Source organism: Typopeltis vanoorti, chromosome 3 (genome assembly GCF_054136105.1).
Source record: "Typopeltis vanoorti isolate ZY-2024b chromosome 3, IOZ_Tvanoo_1.0, whole genome shotgun sequence".
Taxonomy (NCBI): Eukaryota; Metazoa; Arthropoda; class Arachnida; order Uropygi; family Thelyphonidae; genus Typopeltis; species Typopeltis vanoorti.
Genome location: NC_143551.1, coordinates 173,735,847 through 173,762,082, shown reverse-complemented (window position 1 = coordinate 173,762,082; position 26,236 = coordinate 173,735,847). Strand labels below are relative to the sequence as shown.

The following is a 26,236-nucleotide window of genomic DNA, read 5'->3' as shown; positions in this document are numbered from 1 at the left end:
TAAAATCGCCCATTACGATCACCCTTTTCTTATTTACTTGGCTAATTTTATTATACAGTTCATTATCTCCACCATCCACATTACCTGGTCTATAACAACATCCCACCAAGTATTTGATTCCATTCACCTCTATCTCACACCATATTGCCTCAAAACCACTGGCATTATTTCCCTCTTGCATCTCTACTTTATATGGACATAACTCTTTCTCTATCATCAATAGCACTCTCCCTCCCTTTTTACCCCTTCTGTCCTCATGAAACACATCATACCCTTCCATCTCTATTCCTGTCAGGATGTCATCCTCTTCTAACCATGTCTCACTTATTCCGACAATCTTTGGGTGAACAGATGCAATTGGTGCAACCATTTCATCTCCCTTGTTTCTTATACTTCTAGCATTGGTATACAAATACAACAGCTCATTTCTGGATCTACAGCTAGTTCCACTGATACCACTCACTCGATGTGATCTCTCCATGCTCGACTGGGGCCATTTCCCTTTCTGCTTCTTCATTTTAAAATCCTTTTCAATTCCAGCTGTTTCCTCTTTATCCCTGGTCATCCCATTCCTGTCCTGCCTACACATGCTCACCTCCTCTTGGAGCATCCACCTTTCTCATGCTGTGTACCCCTGTCCACCCTGAGAAGGGGGAGCATGTGGAACTTTGTATAGGCAAGTGTTTATAATAAACTGGGAAGGCATCTTAAAGCAGTACCTAGATATGAGTACCTGCTCAAAAGGAACCAGCACTGCATGGAGAGTAGGCTAAAAGGGTGATAATTAGGCTCAGGAGCAGTATTGTTTCTTTCGTAGTTACACGGTGACCGGCATTCATTATAATAAAATTATGGAGACAGCTACTGTACTAGAGTAACAACTTCAATTTAATATAAACCAAAATACCAAAATAATTATCTTAAATTTCAACAGGTCATCAACTGGAATATATATATATATATATATATATATATATATATACATATATACATACATACATACATACATACATATACTACAGTCATCCCTTGACTTACGTCTGTTCAAGTTATGTCAATTCGAAGATATGTCCATGATCCCATAAGAGAAATAATATGTTCGACTATGACTATACTTTTGAACAAGACACAAGCGATTGTAAAGTAAAAAGGTTTCTATTTAGCAATAATGCATGCATCATGTGCAGTGGAAACAGCGCATTCAGCAGCAATCTCCCTCGGCAGCCGTCACGTCTTCAACAGTTCCTCTGTTGATTTTGTGTTTGAGAAATAGGTTATTTGTGTATTTATTGTTAAATATTTCACAATATTTTGTACAACATGATCCATACACACCCATTCAAAAAATCTAGTGAAGAATCACAGGAAAAGAGGTGAGCAATTGATTTTGAAACAAAGTTACAAGTTATGAAGCTGGTAAGCTCGTCAGTGTGATTGAACATGATTTTGGATGGTCACATTCTGCAGTGACGACCATTTTGAAAATAAGGATAAAATCGTAGAGGCTGTGAAAGGATCTGCTCCATTAAATCGACTATAGTGACGAAGCAACGACGAGGGCCTGTCAGTGATATGGAAAAGCTACTTGCATCATGGATAGAGGACCTGAACTAAAAGAGGCACACTCCTTAGCACTGACCATAACTGCGAAGGCACTAAGTCTCTTCAACATGTTGAAGGAAAAAGCAGGGCCCCAATTATGACTCGAATTCAATGCTTCTTCTCATTGGTTCATGAGATTCGAGTAGCGTTTTGCGCTGCATAAAAATGCTGATGAGAAGGCTGCCAAGGAGTTTGTGGAGAAATTGGATAAAATTATTACAGAGGAAAATTATTGTCACAGCAATATGTAATATTTAATATGGACAGGACATTCTTGTTTCTGAAAAAAATGCCTGAGTAGGCATTCATCTGCAAATAGCTAAAATCTATGCCTGGTTTCAAAGCTCTCAACAACCGTATCACAATTCTGTTAGAGGGTAATGTGGCTGGATATAAACTGAAACCATTTGTGATATGGCACAGTGAGAATCCACGAGCCTTCAAAAACATTAGGAAGCATATTCTTCCAGTTCATTATCGGAGCAATAGGAAGTCGTGGACGACTTAAAAATTGTCTGCAGATGCCTTAATCAACTGTTATGTGAGTGAAATGGAAAGTTATTGTGTGAAAGAAAATGTAGAATTTAAAATTTTATTAATTCTTGACAATGCTCCAGGTCATCCACCCTACATCTGTGATCTTCACCCCAAGTTCAAGTGATGTTTCTCCCTCCAAACACTATTTCATTGATCCAACTGATGGATCAGGGAGTTCTTGCATTGTTTAAGGCATATTATCTACAGAGAACTTTTCACAAGCCATTTCTGCCACTGAAAGAAATGATCAGACTCTCATGCAATTCTGGAAAGCATTTAATATTTATCATGCCATTAAATATATTGCTGTGGCTTGGGATGAAGTGACCTCTCAATGTATGAGTGGCAAAAAATATTAAAAACGTTTGTGCGCGATTTTGGAAGTTTTGAAAAAAAATGAAGACCTTCGCAAATTCAATGAAGAAACAGTGAAGAAGAAAATGAAGAACTTCGTAAATTGAGTGAAGAAATAGTGGGCCTGGCAAATAATCTGAATCTCGAAGTGAATGATGATGACATAGTTCAACGCATAGAAAGTGCCCTGAAGAATTGGTCGAAGAGGAATTGGTCGTGTTGCAGAAGAGGAAGAACAAGAAAAGGAAGAAGGCAAATAGAAACAAGAAGAGATAGTTAAACAATTTATAGTTAAGGGTCTTGCAGAAATGTTTTATGAAGTTAGTGATGTTCTCAAAATGGCTGAAGTCATGGACACCATGTCGAACACTACTTATTAGTAGAAAAGTCAAGCAGGTACATGATGCGTTTGCTTACACTATAAACAAATTTATGATGAAAAGAAGAAGTGGAATAAACAAAGCACATTGGGCATTTTCATCAAAAACAAAGGTTACACCAGAAGAGCTGTAGTCTGGTCCTTCGCATAGAGAAGGTAATGAAGATGTGATTGAGGAGGAAGATTTGGGTGATTATTCTCCTGTTTTATAGTGGCAGAACACACAGTACAGATTTATAAGGTTTAAAAATTAAAATGACAGTATACTTATTACGGTTAAGTCCCTAACCCCTATAACTCTATTGATTTAATGTACTGACTTATGTCTGACCGACTTGCGTTCTGTTGGATGGAACAGAATCCAGATGTAAGATGAGGACTGTACACACACACACACACACACACACACACACACACACACACAGACAAGCTGCATTACAATACACATAATAAATTAAGAAATAACATTAATTTGGTCAACCATTAACACTACTGGCCTGAACTCTGGTGGAAAAAAAGACACATTAAATTAATAGTTTTAATAAACTGGGCCTCTGTTCACACTGCTAACACTCTACATCAAACTGACTGGAAAGGAGCTTGTTCCTTACATTGTACTATAACTTGGTATGAATGCAATTTTGATCAACCATCCTAATCTAAATAATAATGGTAGCCTAAAAATCCCAAGATTATGGATGGCACACATTCAGCCTCGTTAACTTCTGTTTCAACTTCTCTAGCAAACCCTCACTTCAGGAGTGACTTCAAGCAATACTTTTACTCTCTTATTTCATATTGGCCACCAGCATTATTTTGTATATATGTATATGTGTGTGTGTGTGTATATATATATATGAATATATATATACATGTGAATATATACATATATATATATATATTCATCCTGGAGGAGTCAGTTTTAATGCTAGAGGGATAGGGCAGGTTCAAGGTTTAGAGGTACAGGAGGAGAGTGTGTTTCAGATACTGAGAACTCTGGATGTGAATAAAGCTTTGGGACTGGATGGTATTTCACCACGAGTTTTGAGAGAATGTGCTAGGGAACTGACAGTGTCTTTAACCTGGCTTTTCAATGAAAGTCTGGCTTCGGCAAAGGTGCCCAGGGAATGGAAGGAAGGTAAGATAGTGCCATTGCATAAGGGTGGTAACAGATTGGAAGTGTCTAATTATAGACCAGTCTGTGTGTCATCAGTAGTTGTTAAGATCTTGGAGAAAGTAGTGAGGGACCGTATAGCACTGGGAAGATGAGGGTAATGTTATCTGTGAGAGTCAACATAGATTTGTGAAAGGGCGCTCTTGTTTTAGCAATATGCTAGCCTTTTATAATAAAGTTACAAGAACATTAGATGAGGGAAAGGCATATACTGCAATTTTCTTAGACTTAGCAAAGGCATTTGACAGGGTGCCACATGATAAGCTGATATTTAAGTTGCAGCACATGGGTCTGGATGTCAGATTGGTCAACTGGATTCAGAATTGACTGTCCGATAGGTATCACAGAGAGTTGTGTATGGTGGAGCAGTTTCAAGGAGGCAGAGGGTTACAAGTGGGGTCCTGGGAAGATGAGGGTAATGTTATCTGTGAGAGTCAACATAGATTTGTGAAAGGGCGCTCTTGTTTTAGCAATATGCTAGCCTTTTATAATAAAGTTACAAGAACATTAGATGAGGGAAAGGCATATACTACAATTTTCTTAGACTTAGCAAAGGCATTTGACAGGGTGCCACATGATAAGCTGATATTTAAGTTGCAGCACATGGGTCTGGATGTCAGATTGGTCAACTGGATTCAGGATTGGCTGTCCGATAGGTATCACAGAGAGTTGTGTATGGTGGAGCAGTTTCAAGGAGGCAGAGGGTTACAAGTGGGGTCCCACAGGACTCAGTACTGGGACCTATATTGTTTAACCTTTATATCAATGACATTGCCAGTGGATTGCAAGAGGATATTCAGTTGTTTGCAGATGAGGCGAAGCTGGGAAGGATTATTAGTAATAGTGCAGATGTGGTAGCCCTGCAAGAGGATTTCAATAAGGTAGATAGATGGGCAAATGAATGGGGTCTCAGTTTAATGCAGCAAAATGTAAGGTCTTGAGGTTTGGGAACCATTGATGGGATGCTGCATACTCTATGGGAGGAGTTATACTGGAGGAAGTTGGGGAGACAAGAGATCTGGGGTTGATGATTGATAGAAACCTGAAGTTTAGTTGACATATTGTAAAGGTGGGGAAGGTAACACTGAGGATTGCTGCAATTATGAGAAGGACACTGACCTGCAGAGATAAGAGGGTTATCATTCCGTTGTATAAGTCTCTGATCAGACCACACTGGATTATTGTTCTCAGATTTGGTCCTCAGGATTTGAAGGGGATAAATTAACTGTGGAAAGGATACAAAGATGGATGACAGAGATGGTTTGAGGACTGTACAATTTTGGTTATGGGGATCGGCTGAGGGAATGTGGACTGCAGAGTTTGACGGATAGAAGAAGGAGAGGTGATATGATTGAGACTTTTAAACTGTTGAGAGGTGGTTATAGGGTTGACACTGGGGAGTTCTTTCACTTGGTTGAACAGCAGGAAGGAGTGATGAAAAGAGGCCATCCCTGGAAGTTATGAAAGGAAACTGTGAGTAAGAGGGTGAGGAGTGGTTTCTTTGCATGGAGGGTGGTTGATCCGTGGAATGAATTGCCTGATAGAGTGGTGAGGGCGAGAACGGTCAATGAGTTTAAGGAGTGGTATTATAGACTTTGTGTTTCTTAGGGGAAACCTCCCCTCGATGAGTCTTGACAGACTTTATGTTCTTAGGAAGGACCTCCCACGACGAGTCTGTTGACTCCATGGAGGCCTGAATAATAATAATAATAATAATAATAATAATATATATATATATACTCATCCTCTGATATATATATATATATCAGAGGATGAGTTTTATATATATGTTGGTCAATGACAATGGTCAGTGATAATGGGAGAATGATAAATACTTAGAAGGATATAGTAGAGGTGCTTAACGAGCAATTCATTAAATATTCTATCCTTGTTATTGTAACATAATGCAGAACTTGGTTGCAGTGGGAATGGGGAAGGAACAACTAATGGTGAGTGAGCATGAGGTATCTGAGGAATTGAGTAAACTTGATGTCAAACAAGGCCATGGGACTTAATGGTATATCACTGTATGCCTTGAGGAAATCTTTCAGGGAGTTAATAACAGCATTAATGTACATTTTCAATATGAGTCGTAGATTAGCACAGGTTCCAAAGAAGTGAAATGATAGCAAAATTGTTCTGCTTCATAAAGACGGTGAAGGCTAAGGCTTTGAATTTTAAGCCAATCTGTTTGTCTGGAGTTGTGGTGAAGGTTGTGGAGAAACTAGTGAGCACAAGGATTCAAAACTGGGTGGACGACAGTAGAATTCTATTTGATGAACAGCATGGGTTTGCTAAAGAAAAATCATGTTTTAGCAATCTTCTTACTTATACAAAGGTGATGAATACATTGGACAAGGGTATGCATCATCATTATCAGCCATTGTCAATGCACTGCTGGATGAAGGCCTTTCCAAGATTACTCCAAAACTGTCTGTCCACAGCTCTCCTTTCCCACGTTACTCCTGCAAATCTGATATCATCAATCCACTGTGCTTTAGGTTGGCGTTGTGGTGGTTTTTCCTCTTGTGGAATCCAATCCAGTACTTCTTTTGTCCATTGTTGATCTGGTCTCCACGCAATATGCCCAGCCCATTGCCACTTCAATGTTTCACTCTTCCTATGATGTCAGAGACTTTGGTTTGGTTTCTTATCAATGTATCCTTTTGTGATCCAGTCTTGTGATACCAAGCATACTTCTTTCCATACTAAATTGTGTTGTTCTTAATTTCCTTTGCATTTAGTGTCCATGTTTCACATCTATATGTCAATATAGGAAGAATACACTGGTTAAAAACTTTTCTCTTCAGGCATAATGGTAGTAGTTGGCTTTTGAATATTGAATGTAATTTTCCAAATGCTTTCCACCCAAGCATCGTGCGTCTTTTAATTTCGTTCATGATATTTTGTTCCATTGATATCTGTTGTCCTAAGTATATGTAATGATCTACTTGTTTAATTTCCTCATTATTGATTTTTATTGTTTATGGTTGGACATAGCTATTGAACATAACTTGGGTCTTCTTTATCTTTAGGTGAGCTGTTGTGCTAGCAATTTGGAGTTCATGGATATGAGTTTGTAATTCATGCACAGTTGAAGTAAAGATAACTATATCATCTGCAAAGCATAATGGCTTAAATATCTTCCATTTATCTTAAACCTTTCTCTTCCCAATCAAGAAGTTTGAATATTTCTTCTAGGCATGCTGTGAATAATTTTGGAGATATTGTGTCACCCTGTCTTATACCTCTCTGTATTTCCACAGTAGAGATGTTTCCATTGAAATGAATTGGGGATGATTTCATGGTTCTGATGTATGTTCCTCCACTTGTTGGTTTCGTAATGCTTTAAGTATGGCACAAGTTTTTAGCGAATCAAAGGCTTTCTCATAGTCAATAAAACCAAGACATAGTGATAATTGATATTCATTACATCGTTCAATAATCTGTTGTACAACTTGAATATGGTCCATTGTACTAAAGCCCCTTCGAAAGCCTGCCTGCCAGTTCTTTTGGTTGTACTTGGTCTAGAGTCATACAAAGCCTATGAGCTAAGACTTTTGTAAACACTTTGTAACCCACTGATAATAGACTGATAGGTCAGTAGTTCGTCAAGTCTTCTACCTCACTTTTTTATATATCAGAATTAAGGTAGCCTTTTCCCATGTTCTTGGTACATCAGTTTTCTTCAGGCATAAAGTAAATAGTAAATAAAAGCTAAGAGTTTGTAGATTATTTCTCCACCGAAGTTCAGCTATAACTCCATCCTCACCTGCAGCTTTCCCATTTTGCAAGCTTTGGATGCTCCACATTGCTTCTTCTGTTAGAATCTATGGTACTTCAGCTGTTTCATAGTTGTCTTCATTTAATTCATCATCCTGATATAATATTGAGTAAAATTCTTCAACACTTTTTTGCTATAGCATACCTATCTCTGGTGATATCCCATCTTGTAGTTTGACTGCAACCATCTGTTTATTACTGTTCATCAATTGCTGTTTGGCTTTTTTGAGACTACGGTCGTTTTCAATTGTTTGTTCTATGAATTTACAATTGAATTTTCTTATTTCTTCTGTGATATGTTTTCTGGTCGTTTTGCACAATTCAGTGTATTCAATTTTATTCTTTAGGTTAATTGATTGTTTCTTTTCTCTTCGTTTCTTCATAAGCTCTTTTGTTTCTTCAGAAATTTTGTCTTGTTTCTGTTCTGTGGTACCAGCTATTTCAAATGAGCATTGTAAAAGGCTTTGGATAATAATATCAACTTTCTAATAAATCAGCATTGTCGTTCATAATAAGATGTTTAAATCTATTGTTTAGTTTGTGTTGGAATATATCTTTTTTTAATGTTGAGTTTGTGTACATCTATGTTTTGCTTTGATCTTTGAAACAGTTTTCTTCTTTCTTTTTGGCAGTTTATTTGGTGTACCATATGATGGTCGCTTCCAATGTTGGTGTTTATAACAGAGCAGTCTTGAAAGATGTTTTTCTTATTGCTGAGGATAAAATCAGCTGTTTCATAGTTGGAAAGGGCTTTAATAGCTTAAAAGGTTTCTTCCAGATCTAGCTCCCACTGAGGGAGGCTTAAGATTTTGGAGGAGTTTTGCCTTGAGAGAGCAACTTGAGTCTCTGGGGATTGGCGTTTTCTGGCAGGGCCTCTATTGGGATTGTGCCGGTGGGTGCTTTTCCCTGGAATATTTTGTCTGTCTCTGAATGGGGCCACTGCTGAGCTTATGGCTCTGCTCGGTGGTGAGGATGAACCTGCCATTGGGCAGAGCCAATGCTGAGGGCTCCTCTCCATGGCAGGGTGGGCCTGTGACTGAGTTAAACCACTGCTGAGTAAAATGATCCTTCAGATCGCTTGCACTTGCTGAGTTCAGAGTGATCTCGGGGATCACTTGAGTTTTTGGAGACTCTTCACTTATATAGTGAAGAGTGGTAGTGACCATTCCCATAATACATAGCATTATGTCTGTAAGGATATGTATTTTGCATTATGGGATACAAGGCAAGTGATATAAAGTCATTATCTTCTATATGTGAGTTGCTCCAGTCCTGGAAATATTTCAGGCACAAACTTTGTTTGCTTACACTTGGATAAAGGATTAAACCAAGTATATAATTTCTTGGTATCTTTAATTTATAGTGTAACCAAGTGGGGAAAACTTCTAACTGCTTACATATTGCAACAAGGTGGCAAATTACAGAGATGAGTTGGATAACTGATTGGCTGTCAGATAGGTATCAGCAGGTTGTGTATGGAGAAGTGGAATCCCAAAAGAGGAAGGTCACTAATGGAGTATCACAAGGATCTGTTTTGGGATCATTATTTATTAACTTGTATATTAATGACAATAGATCTGGCTTATCTGGAGATGTCCAGCTGTTTGCTAATAATGCAAAGTTGGGAAGAACTATGAGAAGTAGAGCAGAAGTTATAATCTGGCAGGAGGATCTGAATGGACTACATGATTGGGTAAGTGAGTGGATCTATCAGTTTAATCATGCAAAGCACAAGGTCCTGAAATGGTAGATAGGTTTGGGATGCAGGGTATACAATTATTGGGAAATTTCTTAGGAGGTGGATAAAATGAGAGATCTGGGAGTGATATTGGACGTTTAATAGTCACATTGCTGATTATGTCAACATTTAGGAGAACATTGAAATACAAAAGCAAAGATATCATGGTTCCCTTTTATATGGCTTTGGTCAAGCTATATATGGGCTACTGCGTGAAGATTTGGTTGCCTGGTTGTGAAAGGGATGAGGATCGAGAGAAGGGTTACTATGTCAGTCTTGGGTCTATGTAATATTAGATACAAGGAGAGATTGAGAGAATGCAACTTTCAGAGCCTTTGAAATGGAAGGAGATTGGATATGATTGAGAGATACAAGTTGGTGAGCAGGTGTTACGAGATTAATATGTAGGAGAATTTTCATAAAGTAGAGGGAGACAAGAGGCCATCCCTGAAAGCAGTATAAAAATAGTGTGAAGCAGGTTCTTTGCATGGAGAGTGTGGTGAGTGTAGAAGCCGTGAATACATTTCAATAAAGGTTTGATGATCTTTTTTGCATGAAGGAGTATGGAACTTCCACAATGAGTCCTTTTACTCCATGATGGTAACTTTGACTCCATAACATAATAATTTCTAAGGAACGTTTCAACTCTTGTCACTTCACCATTTAGGAAGGAAGGTCTTTTGTAATAATGATAATTATTATTATTATAACAACCTCAAGGAGTCCAAAGACTCGTCGAGGGAGGGCACCCACTCTATGACTCTCTGTCTTCACCACTCAATCCACCAACTACAGTGAACTACATCACCAATGCCATCTATTGCTCACCATCACCACCACTAGTATTTTCACGGACAATCCCGAACATCCATGCCTACAACAGGAGATTCGAAACCGCAGCCTTTTGGCTGGAGAGTGGACGCTAACCACTTAGCCAACCATGCTGGCCAGGTAATAAATATGATGACATGATTTAGCATTGTTTGACATATTAGTAAGCAAATGGTTAAAAAAATATGGAAAACTTACTGCCAACTATTTTTTCAGCCACTAGATCTGGAAATGGAAGAATAGAGCATTCTTGCTCTAATTTCATGGTAAACTTAACAGCCAGATGATGGTTGTTGAGCTATTCTGTTTGGCAGATCCACAGAATTTAGGGTACATTATGTTACTATATAAATAAGATATCATATCCATAAAGTCCAGGTTTGAATACTGCTTGGATTATGCCTTGTTCTTCAAACTGTCCCATTAGTTATTTTGTTCTTCAAAATAGCTGATAAGGATCTCATTTATAAGCCAATGACATGCACATAAAGTTGGTCCTACCATTGGAAATCAGTCAATTCCAGACAATAACAGAAGTCAATCTAGTTAGGAGGAAATGGGTTAATAAATGTTTACATTTTCCATTGTGTGTTCAACAGTTTAGATTTTTGGTACTGTCATTATTTTTATCTTTGTGTGCAATTTATTATTATTATGAAGTCCTGAGACTCATTGAGGGATACCCTAAACATCAAGCCAACCGCTATCCAACATTTGCACAGTATCTATCATACTTTGCTTTGAACTTAATCACAATAATGGCACCTTTCTTCTAACTGCACTCTTGCTCAGTTTCCAAGAATAGCCCCTAGCTCTCCCACTCGCAGACCTATTCTAAAAAATTTCCTCTGTATTAATTTTGTAAAAAGTATTCGGTAATTTGTATGTCTCAATCATATCATCCCTTTTCTGATGTCAATCAATTCTATAAGCCACAAATTTTCAACCTGTCCTTCTCCTAAGGTTCATTCCATATACCTGATGCCATCTTGGTCACTAACTTCTGAATCCTCTCCACCTCCTCATCCCCAAGAAACCAAGGTGACCAGATCTGCATGCAGTAGTCAAGATGGGGTTCTTACCATGGCTCTGTAAAAAAGATATAATAACCTGCTTGTCAGGGTATTCTTCAGGAACCCAGTAATCCAATGAACTGTTTTAGCCACTTTTGCAATATGCCCTCTAAACTTTAACTCCCTATCAACTAACACCTCCAAATTCCTGACTTCATAAATTTCCTGGAGTACAGTTTCATCCATCTGGTACACAGCTGGTAATCTTTTCACCACAAAGTGCATAACTTTAACTTTGCCACATTAAACTGACATCCATTCTCCTTTGCCCAACTAACACCTCCAAATTCCTGACTTCATAAATTTCCTGGAGTACAGTTTCATCCATCTGGTACACAGCTGGTAATCTTTTCACCACAAAGTGCATAACCTTAACTTTGCCACATTAAACTGACATCCATTCTCCTTTGCCCAGACTGCAAGTCTATCCAAGTAATCAATAGTTAATACAGATGATGCTAAATTTTAACTTAATCTGTATTAACTATTGCTCTACCCAATTTTTGCATCATTGGTAAACAAGTGAATAGTTCCTCTCAAATCCTTTTCCATATCATTAAATAGTGTGGCCCAAGAATAGAGCCCTGTTGAATGCCTCTAGTCTCCAGCCTTCTACTGGACTCTACTCCTGAATAAACTTCTCTGATATCTCTCCATCAACCACCCTCTTTTCCACTTCACTAACTTTATATCTATCCCCATATGCTGCAATTTATTGAATAGAATTTCATGCGATATCTTCTCAAAAGCTTTTGCAAAATCCAGCAGTATCACTGTAAACCATAAGTTCCCAAACTTTTTCAGGCCACTGCCCACTTTACAAGATATAAATTTTGTAACGCACCCTATTATACACACATATATGCATGCAGGGATACCCTAAACATCAAGCCAACCTCTATTTTCTCACTGACATAGAAAATTGACATCTATTTCTATCTGACATGGTAAATTTTCAAATGATTAAATAATTGAAATAGAAAATTGATTGTGTAAGACGGGCATAAGATGAATTAAAATGCAATATTTAAATTTTAAATGATTATCTAATCGCAAAATCACGAAAATAATTAATTTTTAAATATATATTATTCATTTCTTCTATAAAGAGCCATCGACCCCTAGACTGCCTGAACGCTCCCAAATACTTCCGATCCCACTATAACCCCTCAAGAAGGCTTCAGCACCCACTGGGGGGGGGGCAGTACTGCTCACTTTGGGAACCTATGCTGTAAGCCCATTAACTTTATTCAACTCAGCTGTCACTGTATTATAAACTGTGAGCAAGTTACTGAAGTACAACATACCTTTCACAAAACCATGTTGCCTCCCATATAGTATCCAATTTCTGTAGATTTCTGTATTTTGCTCTTCACCAACTTCTCCAGTACCTTGACTACAACTCCAGATATGCTGATCAATTGGTAATTCGCTATATCAATCTTGGAGCCTCCTTTATTCAATGGAACTATTTTCTCCTCTTTCCATCCCCTTGGTACTAACCCAGAACCAAGATTTCATTTTAAATTTTAGATTTTAAATGTAGTCAAAGGCACTGCCAATTTCGTGGCACCTTCTCATAAAACTCGAGCTGTTAAACCATCTCATCCCATAACTATATTCACATCAAGGTTCTGTAACATGCTTTGCACCTCCAGTTCATTTACCTTGGTTTCCACATACACCTTTGGCTCTCTTGGTACTGCAATATCTCCACCTGGATGATATACTCTTTTGAAGTGTTCACTTAGTAATTCTACTATTCCACCTGATTGAGTTACCTCCCTACCATCAGCATTCATTAAAATCATTCTGCCATAAACATTCTTCCTTTTACTTGCAACATACCATAAGAACTCTTTGGGGTTTTCTTTGCCTGCACTGCTAATTTCTTTTCATACTCTGCTTTTGCCTTTCTTACCATGCTCATTATTTTTCTAGCCTGTATTTTGCTGCTCATGTGTGTGCTGGTCACCTTTCTCCTGGAATTCCCTCCACAATTTTTTTTTTTTTGTAGCTCCAGCTTAATGATGGTATTCATCCATTTAACTCCTACTTGATTTATTCTCCTACACTAGATATGCAGTCTAGTGTAGGAGAATAAATTAAAGTTGCCTTTAATTAATATCCTTTATATGCATTGAATCATTCACTATTATGGCACTACTTCTCAGCTCAACTCTGTCATACCCTGGCAACAGACTCGCTATCTTGTTCCTCCTCATACCATACTTTTCTATTTTCAAATCATTCATTCCAGCCAAAATAATAAATTCTTTTGCTTTATCCTTTAGCACTCTAATAGCCTCACTAACATCATTAATTTCTGCACCCCAGAAACATGATTTTATCACTCTCTCGCTAATTACACCTCTAATGATAGAATTGCCATGCAAGAGTATATCATCCAGGTGGAGACATTGCAGTAACAAGAGAGAGAGAGAGAGAGAGGCAAGGTTTATATGGAAACTGAAATGAACTGGAGGTGCAAAGCATATTACAAAACCTTGATATAACTGGTAATTAGCTTATGGAATTAACAACGCATATAAAGGATATTAATTAAAGGCAACTTTAATGAATAACTTCAATATTTCGGCAACGTTACGTTGCCATCTTCAGGAACATAAAAATATGGTATGTGCACGCAGGCACTAACAAAAGCAAATGAGGAAGAAGGCAAGAAACTAATATTGTTCCTAAAGTCCTAATGGTGCCCTCTGATGGGCTAATTGGGTTGTCTTGGCCGTTGGGCTGAAGTTCTCATAATGTAAGTCTTCCAAATTTGGGGTAGTTTCATGCACCCAAATTTGTTGAGGTTTGGAACGTTTTTTAGAGCTGCTGATAATTCCTTGAATAATCTTTCATACTTAAACTTGCTGTGGTGTACTATTTTAGTTTTCTTCCAACGAATTCTATGGTGGTTATATAAGGATGGTCTGCAAGCCAAGAGTGGCTGTACTGGTGAAACCAAATGTAGTCTTTGTGTCTGAAATCCTGATATTTGCTGTCCTGCCTGTTTGGCCAGAGTAGGACAAATTGCAACTTCAAAGGACCTGGTATACACCAGGTAGGTCTAGGGGAAGTGGTTGGTCTTTAGTAGAGCAGATAAGGGATGCCAACTTTTTATATGGTCTATAAAAGGAGGTCAGGTCATATTTTTTGAGGATATTGGTTATTTTCTCAGAGGCTCCCTGGATGTAGGGGATGGTGATATATTTGGTGTAATCTTTATTGTGGAGGGGGGGTTGTGGTTTACTGGTTTTAGTATTTTTTGGGGGTTATAGCCATTGGCTAAGAAAGTGTTGAGGATATGGTTTAGTTCAGTGGTTAGGGCATCTTCATCTGAGCAGATTAATTTTGCTCTGTTATATAGTGTTTTTTTATAACCCCGTATTGTTGTGAGGGGGGGGGGAATTGCTGGTGAATGTATCTGCCTGTATGGGTGGGTTTTCTGTAAACAGAGAAAACCAAAGATCCATCAAGCTGGCGAGTGATTAAAGTGTCTAGGAAGGGGAGGGTGTTGTTTTCCTCTTTTTCTAAGGTGAACAACCAACACCAGTGTGTTAGGAAGGAGTGGAGTGTATCTGAGCTATGTGGCCAAATAGCGAACACATCATCCACGTATCGAAGCCAAATAGTGGGTTTTTGTGGGGCAGAGTTTAAGGCTTTCTCTTCAAAGGTTCCCATAAAGAAATTGGCCAAGGGTAGGGTTTCCCCCCTCTATCTGTTTGTAGAATTTTCCTTGCCAAATGAAATAGCCTGAGTTCATTGTGAACTGAAATAGGGCTGAGATATCGGGAGGAAACTTGGCTTGGATGAGCTCTAGGGTTTCTTTGAGTGGGACATTAGTGAATAGGGTTTGTTAGTGACTTTCTTAAGGAGTCTGTGGAGAGTTCTAATCTGAGAGCTGGTAGGATTATATTCAATAGGGAAGTAGTAGGTAGTACGGTCTAGTACTAAAGCATTAAGCTTACCTTTGTAGTCCTTTTGATTGAGCACCACAGTGGTGTTTCCCTTATCCGCTTTGTTGATTATTATTTTTTTTGTTTTTCTTCATTTCTAGTAGAGCTGCTTATTCGTCTTTGGATAAGTTGGTTTTTGGAGGTTTTGCTTTGGTGAGAACACCGGCTACATCCAGGCTGACGTTGGCGATATGGTTAGGAAGGTTGCAAACCCACATTCTATTTGGATCATGATTTCCTCGGAAGGTATTCTTTTAGGAGCTAGAGTGAAATTGTGGCCATAAGAAAGTGCGGTGAGTGTGTCAGGTTTTAAAACTATGGACGAGAGGTTGACTACAGTGTTGAGTGGTGGCTGTGGTAAGGAAGTAGAATTCTTTATCAGGTTCTCGTATTTTTTCAAGTGCCGACTACGTATTTTTTCGAATTCTTTTCTTGCCGAAGCACATGAGACGTCATAAAGAATCGTCCAAAGATCATGGACGAGCATATCTGAAAACTCTTCCTCTAGCACCTGTAAGGTTTTGTTTTCACCAGTACAGCCACTCTGGGCTGGCAGACCGTGCCTTAGATACCCACCATAGAATTTGTTGGAAGAAAACTAAAATAATACACCGCAGCAAGTTTAAGTATGAAAGATTATTCAAGGAATCATCAGCAGCTCTAAAAAACACGTTCGCAACCTCAACAAATTTGGGTGCATGAAACTACCCCAAATTTGGGAGACTTACATTAAAAGAACTTCAGACTAACAGCCAACACAACCCAATTAGCCTGCCAGAGGGCACCATTAGGACTTTAGGAACAATATTAGTTTCTTGCCTTCTTCCTCATTTGCTTTTGTTAGTGCTTGAGTGCACATACCATATTTTTATGTTCCTGAAGATAGCAACGTGACGTTGCCGAAATATTGAAGTTATTCATTAAAGTTGCCTTTAATTAATATCCTTTATATGCATTTTTAATTCCATAAGCTAATTACCAGTTATGTATGACCAACATATAAGCCTTGCTACTAAAACCTTGATATGAATATAGCTATTGGATTAGAAGGTATACGATTTCGAGTTTTACAAGAAGGTGCCAGGGAATTGGCAGTGCTTTTGACCATATTTTTTAAATCTAAGTCTTGGCTCTGGATTAGTACCAAGGAGGTGGAAAGAGAGGAAAATAGTTCCATCGCATAAAGGAGGCTCCAAGAGGATTCAATCAGAGGGACTTTGTTCAGTGCTATGTTTGTAAGATGCATGCATTACCTAAAACGAATGGACTTTTGTTTGAAACCATTTCAAACATTAATTTGAAAGTAGCTATGTTAAAAGTGACATGACTGAGAGGGAGAGGGAGAGAGAAAGAGAGAGTAAAAATGATGATCAAAAGAATAGCAGTATGATGGATGTAAAGAATTTAGAGTTGCCTGCTATCTTCCTAATTACTGTCAACTCTAAATTCTTTACATCCATCATACTGCTATTCTTTTGATCATCATTTTTACTCTCTCTTTCTCTCTCCCTCTCACTCATGTTACATGGTTACATGGAATGATACACAGGATAAAGCATGAGCTGGAGCAAATGCAGAATTTATATATAGGCTAAACAGATCCAAGAAATTATATTGTTTTCTGAGATCTAGTGACATCAATGTTCAGTTCTACTAAGGATAAAGTTTCCAAAATGTTGAAATTCTTTAAATAATTCTAATAAAAAAGTTTCATAATTCCTAAAATCAGAAATGTTTCAGCATTTAATTGCAGAAATATCTTCCATGCCATTATATGACCAATGTCTGATTTTCCTACCTTTCCATTCTTGAACCACTCAACTTGGGATTCAGGTTCACCAGAAATGACACATTTAAGGATGAGAGGGTCTCCATCTTTAATCTTCATATCTTGAAGCTTTTCAGTGAATGTAGGAGCTATCATTTGAGATGCATCTGGCACTGTAAAAATAAGAAAAGCATCTGAAATAGTAATTTGGATACAAACTTGCACTAAAATAGTGAAGTAGCCTATAAGGGCCAATGAGGTAGACAAAGGAGAATGAAAACTAACAGGAATAAAATATGGAAGGTATAGTACAGCATTTTCAGGAAAGAAAGAAAAGGAAAAAAAAAACCTATCATACAGCATTTGGTTGGCTTCTAGATAGATAAAGAAGATTAGTAGGTCTGATGGTGATCACTGGATATTTTCATTATAGTAAATAGACTGGAAAAATGAGATATAAGTATATGGCAAATGATAAATACATTTTTTGAGTTGCTTAGCAAACATTAATTCGAGTAGTATGTCAGAAGAAATGAGACAGATATATAAGTGATGGATTGGTGATGGCATCTCAGAATGAATGAATTAATTAATTGTCTTTGCTGCTGGTGGTGGGTTAGATTCGGTCATGGCCCCCACAAGGGTAGGGCTGACAGGTCTCTAGCCTGGAGGCTGGAATTAGGGGGCTCCGTCTTGTTGGGTCAACCAGTTAAGTGAGACTAACAAAAGACAAAAAGAAACTTTATAAAATAAGAACGAATATGTGCTGAGAGGGACTATTAGATTTTGCAATCATTTACAACCCATTATCCATCTTTTCAGCCATTTGAAAGGATTTACTTTAGTTTTCGTTTTTGTTTGCCCATCTCGCTTTCTATGCACGCCGTCGTTTCAATGCCGATGCTACCCTGATGTTACAACTAACCTACCGGTGCATATGCTATAGATGCTGAGAGAATTTGATTTTATTCATGAAAGAGAAAGCTTTATTTGATAGTTTTAGTTAGCTAAGTTGATCTCAAGAAACTGAAAATTTTCTACAAAATTCTTTATTTGACAAGAATTTGTTTTATTTGAATTAAAATTTTGCTAGTTAGTAAGTAAAAGAAAATATAAAGCTTTTTTAGTTATGATTTTTTTGTATGAAACAAACTTATGTACTAGTTAAAATAAATAAAATCCCAATGTCTGTTTCAAAGTAAAAACATAAGTCCAGGAGCTCAGAAGAGGAAACTTAAATCCGAGAGAGAGAGAATCGAAAGCATCACGAGGTCGTCAATTCACAACCAAATTTTTAAAATCTGAAAATGAAAAGGACATAGTTCCCAGTACTGATCATAGTGAAGGTGGTGATAATGTTTGTGAGGTTGAAAACCAAACAGAATATCATCAGTGTCAAATCAAAACTCATAAAGCATTCAAAAGTCAAGCGCCTGTTACATGTGAACCTCTTGCAACGGAAGAAAAGGCTGCAAGTGAAAAACCTGCAGGAGGAGTAACTATGGAAGAATATGATACAGTTGATGCTTCAGTTGCAGGCCCTGTTGAAAAATCTGATATAAAATATGATGACCCTAGTATTTGGCTTAGAGTAATCTCAAACAACATGTGGCAAGAGATAGTACAAATTATCAGCTTTCAAGCATTCCAAAAGATTTATAAGGAATTGGCAAGAGATCTTAATGGTATAAAATTTCAAGATTTTTTGCTCTATATGAAAACAAAAGATGAAAGAACAAGAGAACATTTCCAAGAGAATGGTTAACATGGGGTGTATCGGAAGAAATCCTTATTATCTACCATGTCGTATTTTTTGCGACTCTAATAACAAAAACTTAAGCAGTTTAGCCTGAGAAGGATTTTTGCCTAGAAATAAGCATTGGAAAAAGTTGTGTGGTATGTTGCCTCTTCACGAAAATATAGTGCTGAACATAGAAAACAATATCTGCTTCGAAATCCCTTTTGCAGTCATTGAAAGGACATGGAATCGATAAAGACTTACACATACAAATTCAATATGAAACAAATAAGTGGAGAGCACTTCTGGATTGTAGATGTATCATTATTTTTATAATCCAGAGGTTTAGCATTTCAAGGAGAGAACACGAAGATTGGAGATGTTCATAATGGGAATTTCTTAAGTATATTAGCCAAGAACGACTTAATCCCCTAGCAGTTTTGTGCATCGAAAATGATTTGGCTAAGCTTTTGTGTTATCATTTAAACTAATTAATCCTAAACCCTATAGAGCAATGCATTGTCCTTAACCTGAGTGACATGTAGGGGCCTACCAAAAATCCTGGCCTGGGGGCCTGCTTCAGAATGTGGGGGCCCTGGATTCAGTGCACAGTTTGGTATGCAAGGTGGTGGCCAAAGAACTGCATGTTTCAGTGAAAAAAAAAAAGGGGGGGGAATCATACAGAAATATAAAGTAGAAAATTTTGATGAGGGATTTTGTGCAGCTTAGATACATATCATGGCATGAGGAAAGATATAAAATATGGCTGTATTATTTTGCCAAAAATTGGGGAGACTGTTATCTTAAGAGCAACTCCCACATAGCTGAAATATATATATTTACATTAGAGGGCAGCAAATTAGAACTTGAAATCTTTTGTCCATTACAATTTGTATTGTTTCACTTACTCTCTGTCGCATATACATGATGTGTTGTGCTCTGAAGATGATGATTTGAAATTCAGCAAAATATGAGCAAGTGAATAAACATCTGATATTCTGGCTGAAATGTGTGAGGAGATGGGAGTACAGTTTGTTAATGTGTGGAATGAGTTTGAGGGATGAAGTGAGATGTATGGGAGCGATGGACTGCATTTGAGTGGTTATGGTATGAGTCGCTTGGAGAGACTGCTGCTGGAAAGTGGAGAAGTGAATAGAGAGAATGAATCAGATCGAGAGGGGAGTGATGTGGAAGAGCAGGAGAGTAAGACAGGAGAGATTGAAGGAGTGGAAATGAATGGGGAAGTGAGTGGTATGAGTATAGAAAATGAGAGAATGGGTGTGCAAGAGGAGCAGGGAAACGGGGAGGCTCAGGGTGGACAGGGATACACAGCGTGAGAAAGGTGGATGCTCCAAGAGGAGGTGAGAGCATGTGTAGGCAGGAAAGTAATGGGATGATCAGGGATCAAAAGGAAACAGATGGAATTGCAAAGGGTTCTAAAATGAAGAAGCAGAAAGGGAAATGGCCCCAGTCCAGCATGGAGAGATCACATCGAGTGAGTGGTATCAGTGGAACTAGCTGTAGATCCAGATATGAGTTGTTGTGTTTGTATACCAATGCTAGAAGTATAAGAAACAAGGCGGATGAAATGGTTGCACTAATTGCGTCTGTGCACCCAGAGATTGTCGGAATAAGTGAGACATGGTTAGATGAGGATGACATCCTGACAGGAATAGAGATGGAAAGGTATGATGTGTTTCGTGAGGATAGAAGGGGTAAAAAGGGAGGGGGAGTGCTATTGACGATAGAGAAAGAGTTATGTCCATACAAGGTAGAGATGCAAGAGGGAAATGGGGCCAGTGGTTTTGAGGCAGTATGGTGTGAGATAGAGGTGAATAGAATCAAATACTTGGTGGGATGTTGTTATAGACCTGGTAATGTGGATGGTGGTGATAGTGAAATGTATAGTCAAATAAGCCAAGCAAATAAGAAAAGGGTGATCATTATGGGTGATTTTAATTATGGCAATATAGACTGGAATGAAGAGATAGCAACTGGTATTAAAGAAAATGAGTTTCTTGAGTTTTTGAGGGATAACTACCTCAGACAGTATGTAACGGAGGGCACAAGAGGATTAAGGGTCTTGGATTTGGTCATCTCATCGGAGGATGTAATTATCAATGAGGTATCAAATCATCCACCAATTGGTGAAAGTGACCATGAGGTGATTACTTGGGTGGTTGCCAGCAGTGTAAGGACCCCTGTGAAAAAAAGGGTATATATGGAACTACAAGGGGGGTGATTATGAAGAGTTAAGGAGACAGCTTGCAGGTGTAGCATGGAATAAGGAATTAGCTGGAAAAGAGATCAATGCAGCTTGGGGGATTTTCAAAAAATATTTAGTGGATGCAATGTCTAAATGTATACCACGGGTGAGAAGGTTAAATAAGGTAGGTGTGAGATGGATGAATAAAGAGATTAAGCATGCAATACAGAGAAAAAGGGCATTGTGGAGGCAGCATAAGAGAAGTGGAAGTAACCAATTTCATGAGGTCTATAAAGACCAGGCAAGGAGGGTGACTTGGTTGGTGAGAGTAGCTAAAGAGAGGTATGAACAGCAGTTAGCTAATGAAGCTAAAAAGAATCCTAGGGAGTTCTTTCGATATGTAGCCAGCAAAAGAAAGAATGATTATGGAAGGATGACATTGATTGGAGGAAATGGTATAAAGACAGCTGTTGCAGAATGTGTGGTGGAGATACTTAATGAGCAGTTCATAAAGATCTTTCAATCTTGTCAATGTGACTTCATGGAGAGATTAAGAGCAGTTGATGATGGGGAGGAGAGACTGACTGTAAGTGAGCAAGAGGTGTTTGGAGAGTTGAGTAAACTAGATGTAAATAAGGCTGTGGGACTTGATAATATATCACCGCTTATTCTGAAGGAATGTGCCAGAGAGTTGACACCTACCTTGACATATTTTTTTAATATGATTCTTGCACTTGGTCAAGTCCCTAAAGAGTGGAAGGAGGGCAAGATTGTGCCACTTCATAAAGGAGGTGATCGAACTCAAGCATCAAACTATAGGCCTATCTGTGTGTCAGGTGTTGTGGTTAAGTTGTTGGAGAAGCTTGTGAGAACTAGGATCCAGAGTTGGGTTGACAACAATGGTATAATCTTTGATGGACAGCATGGATTTGCTAAAGGGAGGTCGTGTTTTAGTAATCTACTTACTTATTACAATAAAGTGACTGCTTCCTTGGACAGAGGAGAAGGATACACAGTAATATACTTGGATTTCGCAAAAGCTTTTGATAGAGTGCCTCATGATAAGTTGACAGTCAAACTAGAGCAGATGGGGTTGGATATTAGATTAGTTCGTTGGATTGGAGACTGGCTATCTGATAGGTATCAACAAGTTGTGTATGGGGGTGCAATATCCAGGAAAAGGAAAGTCACTAGTGGAGTGCCTCAGGGATCTGTTTTAGGGCCATTACTATTTAACTTGTATATTAATGATATTGGCGAAGATTTGGATGGAGATATTCAGTTGTTTGCAGATGATGCAAAGTTGCGACGAACCATAAAGAGTAGTGAAGATGTTGTGGCCTTGCAAGAAGACTTGAATAAATTGAGTGATTGGGCAAGCAAATGGGGATGTGAGTTCAATGTTGCAAAATGTAAGGTTTTAAAATTTGGAAAACAAAGATGGGATGCAGAATTTATGCTTGGTAAGAATATATTGTTGGAAGTAGAGGAAATAAGAGATCTGGGAGTGATAGTGGATAAGGATCTAAAATTTAGGGGTCACATCGCCAAAATTGTGAAGACAACACAAAGACTTCTGGGAATGATGAGGAGGACACTGACGTGTAGAAGTAGGGAGATTCTTGTTCCATTGTATAAGGCTTTGATTAGGCCACACTTGGACTATTGTGCTCCGATTTGATCACCTGGTTTTCAGAAGGATGAAGAGATGTTGGAAAGGGTCCAAAGGCGACTGACTAAGGTAGTTTCTGACCCTTGGAATGTCGAGTATGAGGAAAGATTGAAAAGATGTAATTTGCAGAGTCTAGTGGAGAGAAGGAAGAGGGGAGATATGATAGAGACCTACAAGTTGGTAAGGGGTTGTTATAGGATCAATGATGGAGAAGTTCTACAGAGAATAGTGGGAGATCAGGGGAGAACCAGAGATCATCCCTGGAAACTGTATAAAGAGGGTGTGAGTAGGGGAGTGAGAGGCAGGTGTTTTTCGTGCAGAGTTGTGAATGATTGGAATGCCTTGCCTGAGAGTGTGGTGTCTGCAGGATGTTTGAATGTGTTTATGACCCGGTATGATGAGATGTGTGTGAGATAAAAGGACCTCCTAGATGAGTCTTTGACTCCATGAGGTCTTATTTAATAATAATAATAATAATAATAATAATAAAATCTTTTTTTATAAAATAGATCATTTGGTGTTGTTGATACCATTAAAAATAAGTTATGAGTAATCTTCAACACCTAAGCTTATCTGTTAGACAGCAATAGGAGGAGTTCTTAAGGAGTGGAAAGAAGGCAGCATGGTAACATTGCACAAGTATTTATTATGTTTATTAGTTTATTAGACACAGAAATTCGCAAGAATATAATAACCTTATTACTGCAAATATTTTGACGAGAAACTAACTGGTTATCATCAGTGCATTAGCATAATCAAAAGGTGAAGCTAAAACAAAGAATGTTAATCCTATTTAGAGAGCTGAGCCACATGCTGATGCCATAATACTGTACATGGTTAAAATAAAACACGATTACAGTTAATGCCCAAATTTAAAATTAAGTGATTTGAAAGAAAATTAAATTTAATTAGATAATGAAGTAACATATCATTATATTAAATTAAATTTTAAAAAATTAATTAGAATGGTAGAGACACACTATTGCTTGCTATTTATGAGGATGAGACTCTCCAAAATCTTGGCAACAGACAGACAGTCATTCTAGAACAGAGGTTTCTGATTATAGACTAGTCTATATATCAGAACTGTAGTTAAGATAGTGGCAGGATTGGTTAGGAATAGAATATGAGATTGAATTGATGGATGTGGTAGTATCATAGCAGCAAAATGTTGTTCTTCACAACATTTGCAATGTGTACTCTGAACTTAGGTCACTGCTGACCATCATCCCAAGATCTCACATTTCATCCACTTTCTGAAGCACTATTCTACTGACATGCTACATTAGCAATCCAAAGTGCAATGTGCTCATTAAAACCTAACCCTACTAACCCTTGATTCTTTATGATGGCCAGCACGGGTTTGTAAACGGTATGTTTAGCTTTAGCAATCCACTTGCATTTTATGATAAGGTAATGAACATGCTGAATAAGGGAGACATATACAGTGATATTCTTGGACTTTGCAAGGGCATTTGATAGGGTGCCTCATAATAAGTTGGTATACAAACTTGGAAAGATTGGTTAGATAGACTGACAACTGGACAATACTGGTAAGCTGTATATATGATGGTACAGCGACTCATAACAGGAAGGTACTTAGTGATGTACTGCATGATTCTGTAATTGGATACTGCTGTTTAACTTATTTTATTATTATTATTATTCATGCATCCATGGAGTCAAAATACTCATTGTGGGAGGTCCTTCCTAGGAAACACAAAGTCTATCATACCACTCCTTGAACTCATTGACTGTTCTTGCTCTCACCACTCTATCAGGCAATGCATTCAATGGTTCGACCTCCATGCAAAGAATCCACTACTCACCTTCTTACTCACAGCTTCCTTTTGCAACTTCCAGGAATGGCCCTTGTCAATTTGTTAATGATATTAATTCATGTAGACAAACTTCATATTATCATTATTATCACCCAAGACCCCATGGAGTCAGACTCGTCTAGGAGGTCCTTTTATTACACACAGCTCATCATACCATGCTTTAAACACACTCAAATTCTCTACAGACACCACACTCTTAGGCAAGACATTCCAATCATTCACAACTCTGAATTAAAAAACCTGCTTCTCACTCCCCTACACACATTCTTTATACACTTTCCAGGGATGATCTCTGGTTCTCCTCTGATCTCCCACTATTTTCTGTAGAACCTATCCAGCATTCATCCTATAACAACCTCTTACTAAATTGTAGGTCTCTATCATATCTCCCCTCCACCTCCTGTCCACCAGACTCTGCAAATTACATCTTCTCAATTTTACCTCATACTTGGCATTCCAGAAGTCAGAAACTACCTTAGTCAGTCACTTCTGGACCCTTTCCAAAATCTCTTCATCCTTCTGAAAATAGGTGACCAAATCTGGGCACAATAGTCCAATGTGTGGCCTAATTAAAGCCTTATACAAATGGAACAAGAATCTCCCTACTTCTACAAGTCAGTGCCATCTGCATCATTCCTGTATATTTAGGGGACACATAGTCAATTCCCATTGGCTATGTGTTCCCTAAATTTCAGATCTTTATCCACTATCACCCCCAGATCTCTTATTTCCTCAACCTCCGACAATATATCCTCAACAAGCATAAATTCTGCATCCCATTTTTGTTTTCCAAATTTTAAAACCTTACATTTTACAACATTGAACTCACATTCCTGTGCCCAGTCACTCAATTTATTCAAGTCTTCTTGTAAGGCCACAACATCTTCTATACTCTTCATGGTTCGTCCCAACTTTGTATCATCTGCAAACAACTAAACATCTCCATCCAAATATTCACCAATATCATTAATATACAAGTTAAATAGTAATGGCCCTAAAACAGATCCCTGAGGCATTCCACTAGTGACTTTCCTTTTCCTGGATATTGCACCCCCATACACAACTTGTTGATACCTATCAGATAGCCAGTCTCCAATCCAATGCACCAATCTAATATCCAACCCTATCTGCTCTAGTTTGACTATCAACTTATCATGAGGTACTCTGTCAAAAGCCTTTGTGAAATCTAAGTATATTACTGTGTATCCTTCTCTTCTGTCCAGGGAAGCAGTCACTTTATTGTAATAAGTAAGTAGATTACTAAAACATGACCTCCCTTTAGCAAATCCATGCTGTCCATCAAAGATAATACCATTGTTGTCAACCCAACTCTGGATCCTAGCTCTCACAAGCTTCTCCAACAACTTAACCACAACACCTCACACACAGATAGGCCTATAGTTTGATGCTTGAGTTCGATCACCTCCTTTATGATGTGGCACAATCTTGCCCTCCTTCCACTCCCCTAGGTACTTTACCGAGTACGAGACTCGTATTAAAAAAATATGCCAAGGCAGGTGTCAACTCCCTGGCACATTCCTTCAGAATACGTGGTGATATATTATCAAGTCCCAT

At 38.2% G+C, this 26,236-nt stretch overlaps 1 protein-coding gene across 5 annotated transcripts in view; it reads right to left on the bottom strand.

Annotated features, from left to right (window-relative positions):
* LOC150108743 (twitchin-like) overlaps nucleotides 1-26,236 on the bottom strand; it is a 2,666,638-nt gene that overhangs the window by 62,163 nt on the left and 2,578,239 nt on the right. For all 5 annotated transcript variants that reach the window (XM_090390962.1, XM_090390961.1, XM_090390964.1 and 2 more), the window contains one exon: nucleotides 17,235-17,377. In XM_090390962.1, the coding sequence (XP_090247088.1) occupies nucleotides 17,235-17,377 (143 nt within the window). The remainder of the gene's footprint in view (nucleotides 1-17,234; nucleotides 17,378-26,236) is intronic.